The 16,857-nt window shown below is 42.9% G+C and overlaps 1 protein-coding gene across 3 annotated transcripts in view; it reads right to left on the reverse strand.

Annotated features, from left to right (window-relative positions):
* LOC111864098 (Down syndrome cell adhesion molecule-like protein Dscam2) overlaps positions 1-16,857 on the reverse strand; it is a 368,724-nt gene that overhangs the window by 180,048 nt on the left and 171,819 nt on the right. For all 3 annotated transcript variants that reach the window (XM_033751326.1, XM_023851121.2, XM_033751328.1), the window contains exon 4: positions 13,218-13,325. In XM_033751326.1, coding sequence (XP_033607217.1) covers positions 13,218-13,293 — 76 coding nt within the window. In that variant the 5' untranslated portion in view covers positions 13,294-13,325. The remainder of the gene's footprint in view (positions 1-13,217; positions 13,326-16,857) is intronic.

Here is a 16,857-nt window from a genome sequence, read left to right on the forward strand (position 1 = left end):
CGGGACCGTGGGTTCGAATACCACTCAGGGCATGGATGTTTGTGTGCGTCTTTCTGTGTTTCTGTAAAGGTAGAGGCTTTGCGACGAGCTGATCACCCGCCCAAGGAGTCCTACCGAATGTGTAAGACTTAGAAAAATTGAAGTGAACGGAGAGTTTCATGGAGGTAGGCCTAGGCCCAAATGAGGGCTGTAGTAGAAGTAATCACCGGTCGATCACACTGGCCGCGCGGTCAAGGGTGTGAAACGTCTTTGCCCGCTCGAGCACTGGGTTCGTATTATTCTGTGTAGGCAGGGACCTCGCTAGGTCCTAGGAGACCTACCGTTGGTGTATCACTCACTCATGGAGCTGAGCCTTTCTTGAGAAGTTGCAAATTGTGCAGCTACTCAAGAACTTCCCAGCATTTCATGGAACCCTAAGTTCCATTACCGTGTTCACAAGAGCCGTCCACTGGTCCCTATCCTGAGCCAGATCAATCCAATCCATCCTATCTCCTATTCATATCATATTCGGATATTTATCAAATACAAGTTCTAGTTCTTCGTAGAACCTGTCCTCAATATCATCAATTTTTTCTTCTGTTGGGGCGTGAACATTCATAACAATGATATCACACCAGTGACCTTTTAGTATTATATATGATATCCTATCACTAACGAACTCTACCCTCTTAACTGCTGATACGATTCTCACAGACTCAGTATAAATTAAGAAACGGAAAAATGGGCCAGGGCCCAAAGAGTTATAGAGCCATAGAAAAAGAAAGAGAAGGAACCTCTGACGTCCCTTCAATAGCGCAGAGGGAGTTCCCTGATCCGGCATGGGCGCGTTGGAAAATAGAAAAGATTCTGTCTCTCTCGGGAATAAAAGTCCCGTAATCCACGAAATATCCATTGCCTTCAGTGCTGCCATCTGCCTACGCACATGCATTTCAAATGTATACGTGTATTCTAAAGCGTTCTGAGCAGAACATAACTGAGTTTCCGGCTTCGTCCGTCATCCACTCTTCTGAAAGAACACGATTTTAGCAGATTGGATGTGTTTCAGTCCTCAGGAGAATAGGTCAGGAGCGAAAAGGATTCTGATGACGAAACATGTCCTTTGGGAATACTACACAATGGACAAACTTCAGAAAATCGCTAAAACAGCATATTTTTTAATTCGCATAGTGGGGGGTGGCGTCCAGCTGGGTCCACTCGGCACGGCGGCCACTGATTGGCCTATTGTACCTGCCCCGGGTGATTATGATGGTGGAGAATTTGGTGGAATGAAGATTGGCAGGGAAAACCGAAGTACTCGGAGAAAACCCGCCCCGGCGCCACTTTGTCCACCACAAATCCCACTTGACCAGAGCCGCGGTGGGAAGCCAGCGAATAACCGCTTGAGCTATGGCGCGAAGGCCCAGTCATGACTGCGTAGACGTTTACTAATTCTTGTAATAGGCCACGCCATAGCTCAAGCGGTTAGTCGCTGGCTTTCCACCGCGGCGGCCCGGGTTCGATCCCGGGTCTGGTCAAGTGGGATTTGTGGTGGACAAAGAAATATGATTTGACGGTAGAATTAGTTCTTTAAAAAATTATAGGAACTCCAGTTATAAACAGAATGATAAAGTCAAGAATGTCTCAGCGTTTTATGGAACCCGAAGGTTCACTGCCATGTTCACAAGAGCCCGCCACTTCTCCCTATCCCGAGCCAGATCATTCCAATCCATCCCATTCCATCCTATTTCTCTAAGATCAATTTCAATACTGTCCACCCACCTACAACTCTGTCTTCCCAGTTGTCTCTTTCCTTCTGGCTTTCCCACAAGTATCCTATACGCATTCCTTGTCTCCCACATTCGTGCTACACGCCTTGCCCATCTCATCCTTCTTGACTTGATCATTCTAATTATGCCTGGAGAAGAGTACAAGTTATGAAGCTCCTCATTATGCACTTTTCATCCCTCTTCGGTCCAAATATTCTCAGCACCCTGTTCTCAAACAGCCTCAGTCCATGTTCCTCCCTTAATGTCAGAGACCAAGTTTCACACCCATACAGAATTGGTGTTATGAGAAATGTTTTCAGAAACTTGTTTCGTATTTCACACGTTCAAGGGGTGCGCTATTTTGTAGAGGAGCTATCTAATTGTGAAAGCTGAGCAAAAGAGCAAAGCGATCTCTTGGATGAGCTTGGCATTTCGAGAAGAGGAAGTCCCCCACAGAAGTACGAAGGATCTGACGTAGTATGAAGAGGGAAGAAGAGTAATAGACGAATCAGAGAATGTACATCAGACTGGTAAGAGAGAGATGGAAATCGATTACTGATGTAGTGTGACTGAGATAGTGAGATGTGAATGCATGATAGGGCTGGTGGAAGCGTTGCGTGAAAGTGGGGGGGGGGGGAGGGGGCGAAGAAGACATCACCTGCTATCACAAAGGCAACAAAGCCCAACAATAGAAACTGCCATTAACGTAATAGTTCCTCGGCTTGACGGCAGCGTTAAAACTTTCGGTCGAGTTATGATGAGACGAAAGGCAGACGAGGAGGAGGTATGCAAGTGTAACCAGGCAGGGCGACAAGGCCTTCAATTGCTGTCTCGTCAATGCAGAGCGTCACTGAAGTCAGGAGAGCTGCAAAGTGCTAGCTCCAAGTTTGGGTGCAAGTTTTTGTCTCGCCTCGATCATGTACAGTTCACGTATGGCACAGAATTTAGAGTAATAATAGCTGAAATGTGTTTCGTGACTCACTGAAGTGCGTTCCTCTTAAATGGCATATATCAGTTGAATGTCGCAATATATTTCTTGTCTTTAGTTGCGTTCGGGGCATATTATTATTGGAGGGGGTGGGTTTCCCCATGCACCGCGACCAGTCGTCTACTGTACGTCCCCCTGTGATATTCTACCAGTCTCTATACCCTACCGATACTGGTGCGTGCCATCAGTCCCGACTCAGCCAGCGAGTTCGGCCTTTACTGGCTCAGCGGTATCTAGATGCTTCCCCCATCTACCAGAGGCGCTAGAGATTATTGTTGGGCGGGAAATGTCCTTAATAATTTGGCTCAGAGGCCTCCTTGAGGCATGAGGTTCTTTTACGTGCCGTAAAGCTACGACACGGGACCCACGGCTTAAAGTCCCTCCCGGAGGACTTGTTCCCTGAATTATTCCGCCCTTAAAAATTCCACAACCTCCGCCGGGTTTGAACCCGCGTACCTTGAGTCATGAGGTGGGAACGTTACCCCTAGTCTACGGAGGCCGCTTATGTTCGGGGCATAAGATACATCTCTGCTACGTCTCAAGACAAGATGAACCACATCATCAATAAACCTTTCAAACAAATAGAGACTCTTCTCAGAAAAATGAAAGTCAGACTACTCCCGAAACAAAAACTCGGAGTTCACGTGATATCCTGCATCTACAGCAGAGTGTACACCAGCGAAACCGAGCGTCAGATCTCCACAAAACTACAACCAGACTAGAGAAATGGCCATCAGTAGTAGTCATATGTTCCACCGGGACCAGGTTCTGCATTGATATCGATGGCGCTGATATGTAGACTGTCTTTCATTCGAACTTATAAACCCGTTAATTTCTTCATTAACATCATAATGATCTTGAAGCCAGGAAAAAATCCAACCGACGTCACATCCTATCGACCAATAAGCCTTCTACCCACAATTTCAAAAGTCCTCGAAAAACTAATTACTTAGTTACTCATGGAGCTGAGCCCTTCTGGAGGAGCCGCCAATTCTGCAGCTACTCAAGAATTTCCGAGCATTTTATGGAACCCAAAGGTTCATTACCGTGTTCACAAGAGTCCTCCACTGGTCTCTATCCTGAGCCAGATCAATCCAACCAATACCATCTCATCCTATCTCTCTAAGATCCCTTTTAATATTGTCCACTCACCTACGCCTTGGTCTTCCCTGTGGTCTCTTTCCTTACGGATTTCCCACCAAAATCCTACACGCATTCTTCGTCTCCCCCATTCGTGCTACATGCCCTGCCCACCTCATCCTCCTTGACTTGATCATTCTATTACACTTGGAGAAGAGTACAAGTTATGAAGCTCCTCATTATGCAGTTTTCTCCAACCTCCTGTCACTTCATCCCCAAATAACCCCACAGGAAAAGAAAGCATTGAGAGAAGTCAAGTCAGGTGAGCGTGTAGGCTATGAATCTGGAGCTTCACATCAGTAAAATATTCAGCGTCCAACATAAATTTCGGACTGAGGCTGGAGCACTTCATGACTGTAATGTAGTGCGGCACCACTGTGCTGAAACCACAAGTGGAAAAGCGTACTTCCAGCAGTCAAGGTAATTACAGACAGTAATATGTGCCGACCTGGGTAGCAATTCCAGCCCTCAGGCCGATGGAGAACGAATAACATGAAGAATATCACGTGAGCACACGCATTTGTTGTGGATGCTGGTGATCCCCGTCATAGAGAAGCACGGTTCTTCCGGTTCTGCAAACGAAAGGTCTTCGGTCGTCTGTTCCGAAACAGTTTGACACAATGTAAGCCTTGTTAGTGAATCTTGCATCACAAACTGAAAGCGATGGCGATACAGCAGGCAGAAGCAAGGGACGTACCTGTACCATACTGAAGCCAGCATCCGTGAAATGTTCCCTTCTCTCGGTGTGGCCTTACGTGCCGGCCGTCTTTTACCCCCCAAGTATATTCCTGGTATTCATTTTTGTTAGAGGCCGAGTCGACCCCAGGGCCATAGTGCGACTGGAAGGTTTAGGTCAATTGAAAAAAAAATCCCGTGACTTCATCGAGACTTGAACCTGCTACCTTCCGGCTTGTAGCATAGTGCCTCAACCAACTACACTACCGCGTGCCCCCACCATCTGAATTTAATGTGAATGTTTGAACCTAAAAAACATTTGCGTCATTGTAAATCTTGGTTGGCTTCCAGGCTTTATGTCTGCAACTTCGGATTGCATTGCGTCTACTTTACGACATTCTTGCTAATTGATGCAGAGTAATTAGGCAGTGGTAATTACGCTGTCGTTTGTGTGGTGTAGATTTATAAGGCGAGAGGTCGACGAAGGAATAATCCAGATGACAGTCTCACTGAGACACACTCAGCTGTTTCTTACTTCCAAAGTTCCAAAGAATGGATGGAGCCTGTAGACAAAACAACCAAAAGTGTGTCGCATAACAAATTCATATCGCAGTTTGATAACCACCGCTGATCACAGTGGCCGTGCAGTCTAAGGCATGAATTGTGTTCGCCCGCTCCAGCACTGGGATCCTGGGTTCGTATCCCACTTGAAGACTGTGTCTCTGTGCGTCTATTAGTGTTTCTGCTGTCCTGTGTGTAGATAGAGGCCTTGCGGCGGGCTGATCCCCCGTCCAAAGAGTTCTACCGTCTGTGCAAAAGATTACGAAACTGAAGAAGAGGCCAGGGCCCAACAAAGGGCTGTAGGGCCATAGATAAATATATATAATAACCAATGCTTTTCTTCGATTTAGTAACACCCGAAGTTTGATCCATGGAAATTGGCCTCGCGCAGTCATTACCAAGCAGTTAGGATCAAAGTACGTACACTTACGTCAAGAAACAGCGGTGACATAAATTGAAAACCCGGATTTTCTCTTGAATTTCGTCGGTTCGCTTTGTGAAAAATGAAATTCTACCTATCATCCTTTTTACTTTCTCTATTTTATGTTCAAATATCTTTCTCGGCAGCCAGTTCTTAACAGCACTCAATATAGTTTCTTACCTTAACGTGTAAGAAAAAGATTCACTTACGTACTTACTTACTTACTTGGCCGAGCCATAGATCAAACGGTTAGTCGCCGGCTTCCCACCGCGGCGGCCCGGATTCGACCCCGGGTCTGGTCAAGTTGGATTAGTGGTGGAAAAAGTAGCGCTGGGGCAGGTTTCCTCCGAGTACTTCGGTTTCCCCTGCCAATCTTCATTCCACCAATTGCTCCACAATCACGCTCACCTATCATCTGGGGCTGGTACAATAGGCCAGAAGTGGCCGCAGTGCAAGGGACTTAGTCCTGCCCCACTACCAGTAACAAATACTCATGGAGCTGAGCCCTTCTTGAGAAGCCGCCAATTTTGCAGTTACTCAAGAATTTCCCAGCATTTTATGGAACCCGAAGGTTCATTACCGTGTTCACAAGAGCCCTCCACTGGTCCCTATCCTGAGCCAAATCAATCCAATCCATTTCATCCCATTCTATCTCTCTAAGATCCATTTTAATATTGTCCACCCACCTACGCCTTGGTCTTCCCAGTGGTCTCTTTCCTTCTGGCTTTCCCACCAATATCCTATATGCATTCCTCTTCTCCCCCATTCGTGCTACATGCCCTGCCCACTTCATCCTCCTTGACTTGATCATTCTAATTATACTTGGAGAAGATTACAAGTTATGAAGCTCCTAAGAAAATGTTTCACACCCGTAAAAATACCAGATAAACTTATAACATTTATGAGGTGGGAAGAACAATAGTATTATGCTACGCGGTTGGACACTTATTCGTAATAAAAAAACACGTGAACTCTTAGCGAATACTGGAAGAACATTAGTCAATAAACCTGTTATGCTCGTAATGTGCAGAGCAAAAAAAGCAGCTTTCCTTAGGGGCTATTCTCTTCAAAAAATATTCGATAACTGTATTCTAGCATCACCTTTATGGATGTTGCTTTTGGCACAGTCTCTGTAAAATGTTTGCCATCACCGTCCCTGTGGATGCGACAGAAAATCTGTTTGGCTTGTCAAACTGGAACCGAAATTCAATCCAGGTGCCATCGGGATTACTGACAGACGTGTGTAATATACTCAGAGACGTGCTCACATCTTCTGTGCTGTCCCACCTACTCCTCCTGCATAAACAAGAATGTCCTAGTTTTGCATTACCGCTCACAGGGTGCCTCACAACAGTTGCCCATTGGAGTTCTTAGTCACAATTGAATATTCTAAGAACCTGCACATCTCTCCTAGTGAAACAAGACCTCGAGGGGTGCATTCGAGGGGTTACTCTACGCTGTAACTACAGTTCAACGTAACTATAACACAAAATGTTGAACAAGTCGTTTCAAAGCCGCTCCTTTCGTGGTAACAACTCTCACTAGACTGCAGAACTGCTCTGCTATCCGCGCTTGCTGACCGCAGGCTTCTGTCAACACACACTGCCTTCTACTGGCTCCTACTGCCTTCTGTCGGCTTCCACTGGCTTCTGTCAACACACACTGCCACTGCCGATACATATCGGACAAATGGGAAACGTCGCCTCCTGCCGTACATCCACTGTTACGTCACAGCGGGAAAGTGTTTACTGGCCTGTTGCCTAGCAGCAGCGGTGGCTCCTCTGCTGTTACATCACAACGGGGAAGTGCTTACTGGCAACGCGTGCGTTATTGCGTCACGCTGAGTCCACGATTCCCAACCGCTCTCTTTGTTTACTTGACAAAATATTATAGAGCTGCTGCAATCTCACCCGGAGTACACACAGTTTCTACTAGCATTTCTACTGTACATTCTCCTTCGAATAAATGCTCATTTGCCTTTGCTCTATCTGCGTTAAAATCGTTGCTTTGGTTTCTCTCAGTAATTGCACACTATCGCCTCCATTGGTATTCTTATCATTGCCTGTCACGGTAGCCGAGCGGTCTAGGGCATGTTTTGTATCCGTTCGCTCGGAAGCCGGGATCGTGCGTTCGAATCCCACACAAAACATTGATGTTTGGTATGTGTATATGTTTGTTCTGTGTTTGTGTTGTCCTGTGTTTAGGTAGTGACCTTGTAACGAGTTCATCCTCGTCCAAGGTGTCCTGCCGTCTGTAAAATTATCATGAAACTGAAAATCGGAGGCCAGCGCCCAAGGGGGCTGTAGAGTCAGTGAAAAAATTATCATTATTATGTTTAATATGCTTCCTATGGATAATATGGTTGATATTGATAATTATCGTTGCTGGATTTTATGTATTTACTCTAAGTCACTTATAATATTTTGTTTATTAATTCAGGGAAGTGAGTGAGAAATTAATAGAATTGCACCCAATAGAGAATTTGAATACTTTAGTAGAATTTAATGGCAGAAGCATGGGAAATGCAGTGACAAATCCGGTGTTAGACAGGAAATGAGAAGGAAGAATTATAATTCAGTATCGAGTGTGGACAAGTTAATTAGTCAAGAGAGAAAGGGGATTATTTACTTCCAAGGAAAAATAAGTAATTCTGAAATTAATGAATGATAAAGTTAGCTCAAAAGTAAATTGTGAATTTACGTACGTATATAACCACGTTTGATCCTAATATCGGTATGCTTAAGACCTACGTTAAAGCATTTCACAGCAGCAGTAAAAGTCCTTAACCAAAATAATACAGTCACGTTGAGAGAAACTGAAATCCTAGCGCACCTGACGCCCGGACTTTCATGGTCGTAAATTAATTAGGTACGAATGTAAAGAAGAATACGGAAGGGCTAATTGGAGTCATTAAAGCGGACTGAGGGAAAGATCATTTACATTAAACAAATTACTTTTTATCAGTCAGGTGGATGCTGTTCTGTACATATGAAGATTTATGAATAACAAAACTGTAGAGATATAGCTAAAACTAAACAGGCAAAACAATTAGTGTGATGGAGCAGAATAATCTAATTAGGGAAGCATTAACAAACTGAGCGGCAAAGAATGATGTACCTCCAAATAAAAAATATTGATAATGAACGAAAATTTACTGCGAGCCTTTCGACAACAAAAACAGGGCTTATGAGAGGTTAGATATACAAATATTTTGGTTTCATGGAACGTGAGACAAAGCAGTTTGGTAGAGAGGTACATTCTTACTAAATTACATCCCATAACACAGTAATATTGGGGGCATGCGGTAGCGTAGTTGGTTGAGGTACTGTGTTACAAGTCGGAAGGTCGAATCCCGATGAGGTGGATTTTTTTCAATTTACCTTATCCTTCCAGCCACAGTATGGCCCTGGGGTCGACTCAGCCTCTAACAGAAATGAGTACCAGGAATATTCCTGGGGCTAAAGAGCGGCCGGCGCGTAAGGCTGACAACCTCACCGCTATCTATGAGCCGATTTTCTAGAAGAAACTCAGTCCGTAAAAGTTTAAATAATCTGTTTGGTTTCTGTCGTGTACGTTGCTACAAGGCTGTACAAGATGCTAGGTGTCAGAATATTGTGTTCGAGTTGAAAGCGCCTCTGTTTCATATTCAGCATTGCTGAACAGTTCTGAGTCAAGCAAGGTAAGTACTTGGGCAGCATTTCAAATCAGGCCATTCTATCATTCGACTGGAAGGAAACTGGGAGCAAGGCTACGGCAGTGAATTCTAACACGTCCAAATGCTAATAGAGCCGCTGAATAAACAGTAATTAAAACAAGTTCCTATTTGAAACATGAGACGAAGATGGCGATGACGCGTGGTCTGTTTTTAAGAAGAACGGAAACCGACTGCAAACACAGAGTTAAGGTGATTTGTTTAATTATCTTCAACATCTGAGCCATTTTACGGCTTAAGTCAATATTCCGTAAAGGTAGCTGTGACGTCAATTCTACTGCAAGTATAGATGTGACACACACACACAACTGTACTCTTACAAAATCTCGCTTCATAATTATCAAGACATATTGTGACAAGTAGCGCCATTTCTAGGCGACGCCCAAAATACGCGCATGCAACGATAGAAAATGTATCGCAAAAATGTTTGTAGTCCGCACCATGCCCATTGCTAGGCAACAGGTGCATAAACAGTCCTGAAATTAGGCTATCAGCAATAGATGGACATCCGTTGCTGGGTAACGAGCCAATAAACATCCTTTTTTAGGAAAGTGTTTTCCGTGGGGTCCGTGCCGAGGAATTATAAGAGGGCACAGAACGGGAGTACAAGAGAGAACGAGAATGGAGCGTGTCCTAGTGATCTGTGAAGTGGGTAGCCTAGCGATAGCGCTGTAATTGATTGTGATTGAGAGACGTTGTAAGAGAAGGTGTTAATAAATCCAATCATCTTATCCGGAACCCGTTATTGTTAATCCAGAAATCTCAGCCACTTGAATTATTAATTTTCGCGGTAAATATGTGCTACATTAGACAGTGGAAACGCGGTAACTTCTACAGCGTCAGCGCCATGATCCTGTTGGCTCTGAAAGGCTGATGATCACTGTGACATTATAGCCAAAATCATTAATATGGCAACTTGTGTATATATATATATATGAGCATCGGAGATGGCTGAGAAGCAGAGATTTATGGAAGTTTCTAATATCCATGCAATTTCAACAGAAAGAGGCCTGCAGCTAATTTCGCAAACAACAAAAGCAGGAAGGGCTTCAGGGGGCAAACGTGAGAGTACAGAGAGCATGCGCAATGAGGATAGCTGGAGTGAGGAGAGGTAATTGAGACACTAGAGGAGAGAAGGAGGGAGAAGGTAGGATGAGGCCAGGCCAGGTACGAGTAGTGTGCGTATTCTGATCGAGATGAAGTTTGCCTTATGCTGGTAATTAGACAGTAGACATGTTACAGGAGGGAGAAGGGAGAGGCGCTGGGATGTATAGGGTTGCAGGCTGTTGTAATATCAAGCTATTCCATCCGTCAACTCAATTTGCAAAATACAGTAAATAAGAACATAAAATAATTAAGATAATCGCATTATTCCTCGAGTGTGAAGGGCCTGCAAGTCCAAAATAAACACAGAGAGAGTAGTTTCAAAATATGAGCAATAATGTGTGGGGTACAAGTTTACTGCAATAGAAAGGGAAAATGAATGTTCCATTTCATGACTGCTAACAGGTATACAAATATTAAGGCTTCCAGCTTATTAAAAATTACGTATTTCAACAGCTTATTAAAATCACGTTAATTTACTTCATCGTTTCTAAATATACATACAAAGTTTATTTAGTCTATATGCTTATACAGCATCCATCAGAAAACAATTTCTAGCGCGAAGAGAACTGCGGCAGTTCTGCCTGAAGATATGGCGCACTGTAGGATCGCATTTACTGGGCAGTTAATGTGCAGATTCATCTAAATTACTGCAAAATTTGTTTCATAATATGAAAAGCGCACTTTTGATTCTTAGAGTTGACAATTTTATTTAATTCGCTAATTGGGGGTGGAGTCCAGCTGGGTCCACTCGGCACGGCTGCCACTGATTGGCCTATCGTACCTGCCCCGGGTGATTATGATGATGGAGAATTTGGTGGAATGAAGATTGACAGGGGAAACCGAAGTACTCGGAGAAAACCCGCCCCAGCGCCACTTTGTCCACCACAAATCCCACTTGACAAGAAAAGCAGTAGCTACTGCTCTCTGCATTCCAAGCCATTCACTTGCTCTGAAGATGGAGGCGATACGCTCCTCCGAAACGTCGGCCAAAACGAAGAATACACGGCACCTAAACCCAGAAGACGACTTTCTTCATAGTCATCGCCGTGAAAACCTCAGAACTTACATTCATGTACTATTATTTATGTAATAGGAGAGCCCTTAACATTTTGTTATTTGTGTTCTGAAGATGGTCATTAATTGATCGAAACATGTAAGGGCATATAACTCTGTGTATTTCAGTCACACTGGATGATACTGTCAAATCATTCCCTAGTGCTTCCTAGTATTCGCTTTCTTTCTAGCTATGTTACTAAAATTCCACATGCATTCCTCTGTCCCGATGCGTACTACACGCCCTACCCATCTCTCTTTTACATGGTCATTTTATCGATCGACGCAACAGAATATGTAATTATAGTACTCTTCCACCTGATGTCAGGAATTACTACCTTTCAACAACACAGCCCCATCTGACAACTTGCAGAGCTATGGAACCTCTGACAGAATGCGTCTCACAAGACAACAAAATACAGTTCGAGAGAACTGTCTTGTAGGATATCCTAAAGTTAACCCTCATTTTGGAGGAACCTACTGCCTCCATTCTCAGGGTTGAAGGTTAAGCCAATCGAGAGATCAAACAGATTTAGCATTTTGCGGTCTTCAATGGCTTACTTTTCAACCCTGAAGAGGGAGGCAATATGCTCTTCCGAAACACGGGAAAACTCTTACCATTCTGGACGTGTGTAAGACCCCAGAAAACAGTAGTGTTCAGAGTCACCATTGCAAGAATCTCTGACATCGAATATACCTCAAAGTAGGGCCGAGGTCAAGAATGATGCATCTACACAGCATCCATCCCCTTACGTCTCCAAAGCGCGGTGCCTAATTAATTGAGCACAAGGACAAATTTAAGTTCAACAGTCCTGTTCAATTTCTGTTTATCTGCGGTAAACAACTCAGCATGTGTAAGGCCCTAGAAAGTGTTTCCATTTCCAAATCATTTTAATTTTAAAAAGTCTCCTTTTTCCTTTTCCACGGAGCAATTACTCTTCGGAATTCCAATTTGTGGTAATCGTCTCGACCATATTTGGCACAAGAAATGTTTCCCTTCCTTTCATTTTCTTCAAACATTCAGTAGGCACAAGGCATGATATATCGAGGATCGAGGCAGACACTGATCTACATAAAATAAAAATTCAACAACATTTCTGTAATTTGTAGCGAGAAGACATGTTTGCTATCATTGCTGCTGATATCTCTCTGACGTACCGTTCAGTACAGGTCGTTTAGAAGTGGAGAAAAGTTTTCAGAATTCGAAACACCAATAAATTTTCATGACAGTCATATCGAGCAAAATATCAGTTAAATTCGTAATATTACAATCTATTCAATCTAGGTGTATATATATATATATATATATATATATGTGTGTGTGTGTGTGTATGTGTGTGCTCCTGTATACTATTAATTATAAACAACTTTCAGATGTTAATGCTGAGACGGTTTTAAGCAAAACCTCGAAAACACAAAGTTCTTAAACAACACCATTATTTCCAATAAATCAAATGACCTCATATATTATATGGTACAAAAATAAAGTTTTTCCGAGTGCTTAATTAAGTACCACGAAAGCATATGGAAGTCATTAAATTAGGCATCAATTTCTTAATATTCAAATTCACTGAATTTCAAACAAACGTTTTAAATAATATTATGTTCATTCTGTCTTCTAGCTTTCGTCATATGGAATATAAAAAGTATCACTTTAATATCATAAGAGTGTTTATATTTATGTGCGCACTGACTGAGCAAAGTTTTATAAAACCGGCATTTGGTATATATTTTCTGTAGTCACCAACGTATAAATGTCGTTAAATATGAAATAGAAATCAATAGTAACACATAAGGTAATGCACACGTACTTACCTGCCGGAGAGAAAACCGCCAGCTCCAGAACCAAATAGAGATGAAAAAGAAGTTTTATTGAAAATCCTCCTTCCATTCTATTGTGAGGCGTCTGTTCTCCCCATAAATCTGTAAACAGAAACAGAATATCAAGTAACGACCATTCTTCCGAAAAAAAAAAAACTGTGATTTCAGTCCGCAAGCGAACTATACCGACCGAGCGACCGCCGCTTGTCGGCGAAGTTAGTGTCAACTTTAGCGAACAGAGGGTGTCGCGTGGTCAGCGCAATGAATCCCCACGGCTGTTTATTTCGGTTCCCTAGACCGGACCCGCTATTTCCTTGAAATAGCTCCTCAGTTATCATCACGAGGCTGAGTGGACCTCGTTCGAGACACACTACTTCTAAGAAAATCTGGTAGCGACGGGAATCGAACCCGGACCTCTGGATTTGTAGCCAGGAACGTTGACCACTAGACCACAGAGCCGGTCCTTCCAAACTAAACAATAATTAATTATGCAGAGGAGAAGCCTTCGCTCGAGAAGCTGATGGTCGCCAAGGCGATCAAGAAATCGACCACATTTTATGAATTGCTAAGGTTCACATGAGTGCGGCGGCGACCAGACTCTGTCTCAAGCAATCAGAATTCAGTTCACATCCACGAACCCCATTTCCCTAAGGTCCATCTTCGTATCACACTGCCATCTAAACAACGTCTTAAAGCAGAGGTTTCTTTTCATCGGTTCTACCTAAAATCGTATATGTACTTCACATCGGACATGCGTTACGAATCTAACCCATAATTGCAACACTTTCCACATATGTCTACAGGGGTGTCTTAGAACAAATGACAGAACACAAGCCACAATAGCACTGTACACGATATAAAAAGTAAGTAAGGTAAGGTATCCCTGTAACAGGCCGTAGATGCCCATAAGGTTGTGAGACGTCGAGGCTCCCACAATATCTAGAAAATCTGCTTACAGATGGCGGCAAGGTTCTCGGTCCTACTCGCCGGCCGCCCTTTACCCCCAAGAATATTCCCGGTACTCATTTCTGTTAGAGGCTGAGTCGACCCCAGGGCCATAGTGCGCCTGGAAGGAATAGGTAAATTGAAAAGAAATCCAATGACCTCATCGGGATTTGATCCCTCGACCTTACGGTTTGTAGCATAGTGCCTCAAACAACTACGCTACCGCGTGCCCACCTGTACAAGATATAGAAATTAAAATTATGAGAGTTTACTGAGATACAGAGCCGGGATAGCGCGGTCGGTACAGCAACTTGTTACGGGCTGGACAACCGAGTGGTCGAAGTTCGAGTCCCAGTAGAGACAAGAATCTTCTCTTCTCCATTTTATCCAGACAGATTCTGGGCCCACCCAATGGGTACCGGAGGCTTTTACCTAGGGGGAAGAGCTGCCAGGGCGTGAAGCTGACTACTTGCCTCCAACTAGTGCAGAGGTCAAGACAACATGGTTCTATACATCCACTCCCCCATACACCTTCGTCGCATAGTGCTTAATTAGCTAAGTACAGGAACAACTTGACATTTTACTGAGATATACTTCAGCATATTAAGGCCTTAAATTCTACAAAGGTTGGAAATGGGCCTCGACATAGCTCAAGCGGTTAGTCGCTGGCTTCCCATTGCGGCGTCCCGGGTTCGATCCCGGGTCTGGTCAAGTGGGATTTGTGGTGGACAAAGTGGCCCTGGGGCAGGTTTTCTCCGAGTACTTCGGTTTCCCTTGCCAATCTTCATTCCACAAATTGCTCCACAATCACCCTCACCTATCATCAGGGGCTGGTACAATAGGCCAGAAGTGGCCGCAATAGAAGGGACTTAGTCCACCCAAAAAAAAAAAAGTTGGAAATATGCGTACCACATCACAGTTCTGGCAGGCTAGTCCGCTTTGTTTAATTTTCGGAAAAAAAGCAAAACCTATTTAAAATGTGTCTTGGGCATAATTTTTTTTCGTTTTTCTCTAAATTTCTGTTGGAATCTGTTGTCACTATACGGAATGCCTATGGAGTTCAAGTCAAGATGCGCACAATGGCGCATGTAAGCCTTCATATAGGATATTCACTGCATTTTTTTGCTATTTTAACTGGAACTGGAGCTTGCACACAAATTTTAGCAGAACTCGCTAATATGAAATATCACTAAAAATCTTTTTGCACCTCTCAAATTCAATAGGCGAATTTCTGCAATTTCTCTTTGCGAATGATCCAGAATTTCTACGTTTCCACGATCAGTCTATTTAAGCATTTCCTATTATTCTCAGAAATATAAGCTATTATTTACCCATAAAAACTTAAACTTCTATGTAATGGAGACGGGCGGTGTGATTTATGGCAGGAACGAAGTATATTAATAATATACTATTTACATAAATGTAATTAATTAAATAATTTTCCTGGGGAGTAAAACGCGGCCGGCGCGTAAGGCTGACAACCTTACCGCCATCTTTGAGCCGATTGTCTAGATAATGTGGGAGTCTCAACGTCTCACAACCCTATGGGTCTCCACGGCCTGTTACAGGGATAGCTTTCCTTACATAAATCTAATCTTTCGGGCAGCTGAATGCAAGCGATATTCGGCACAAAGGGTCAAATTCAGTTATACTTGCATATTCTAAGATCATTACAAAATTTATATTTATTTTTCGGTAGGAAAAGAATCATAACAACCTTCTTTCCACCAAAACGCTGTGCTGTAGCCCTCTCGCATGTGGCGGCCTCACTCGGATTACGATCAACATCACGGCTAAATTGCCGCCAAACCCAAAATCAGTACATTTTGTCTAGGAAAATGGCCTTTAAACAAAAGTAATAGATACGTTGTGATCATTACATGTGGCAGTGCACAATAAGATCCCAGTGACACGTTATCTTAGAATTTGATTCTTACTGGTTTTATTGACTTAATAAGTAGAGTGCCAAGGTGTCATTCAACCTCCTCTCTGCACTTCCTGCCCTCAATATCTCTCTTTCATTTTCTCATTTTCCATTTTCTACTTGTTTCATGTGCTCCCTAATTCATGTGTTTTGCTCATCTGTGATCCCTTCTGCCCTGCCGGTAGAAAACAAATTTTTCACATTTATCTTTTTTATCATGCAAAGCTGATTAAGATTTTTCCAGTATTAGCTGTCATTTCAATCCTCATTATATTTTACCTTCATAATCCCAAGTCATGCTATTGCTTTATGCTGGAGTTTATGAAATAAAAACGTGTTTCACATTGTTACTTCAAAAGATTTTTCCAATTGGACATACTGAAAATATCTTTGTTAATAATACAATCGCTTCGCTGTAGGCAATTCTGTGTCAATTATTTGCCTCCAGTAACTAACACTGTATTTGGTCTAGATATACTAGAAACATTTATAGGGTAAAATTCGTCTTTTTAAAACCACTATTTTCTCAAAAACCATATATAACGATTTTGAAATATTTCTGGAAAATAAAGCCTTTAAATTTACCAACAAAAGGTATTAGTACCTGCAGTAGTTACTCTCTGCCTTAAGATGCTGCACTTCCTATCTCGAAATACAGTTAATTTCAAATTTAGATAAGCCGTTAGAGAGAATAATTCAATCGTATACGTGTTCCGGAAATGAATATTATTATCATTATTTGGACCCGGAGTAGTTCAGTCGGTA

Source organism: Cryptotermes secundus, unplaced genomic scaffold (assembly GCF_002891405.2).
Source record: "Cryptotermes secundus unplaced genomic scaffold, Csec_1.0 scaffold708, whole genome shotgun sequence".
In the NCBI taxonomy this organism is placed as follows: Eukaryota; Metazoa; Arthropoda; class Insecta; order Blattodea; family Kalotermitidae; genus Cryptotermes; species Cryptotermes secundus.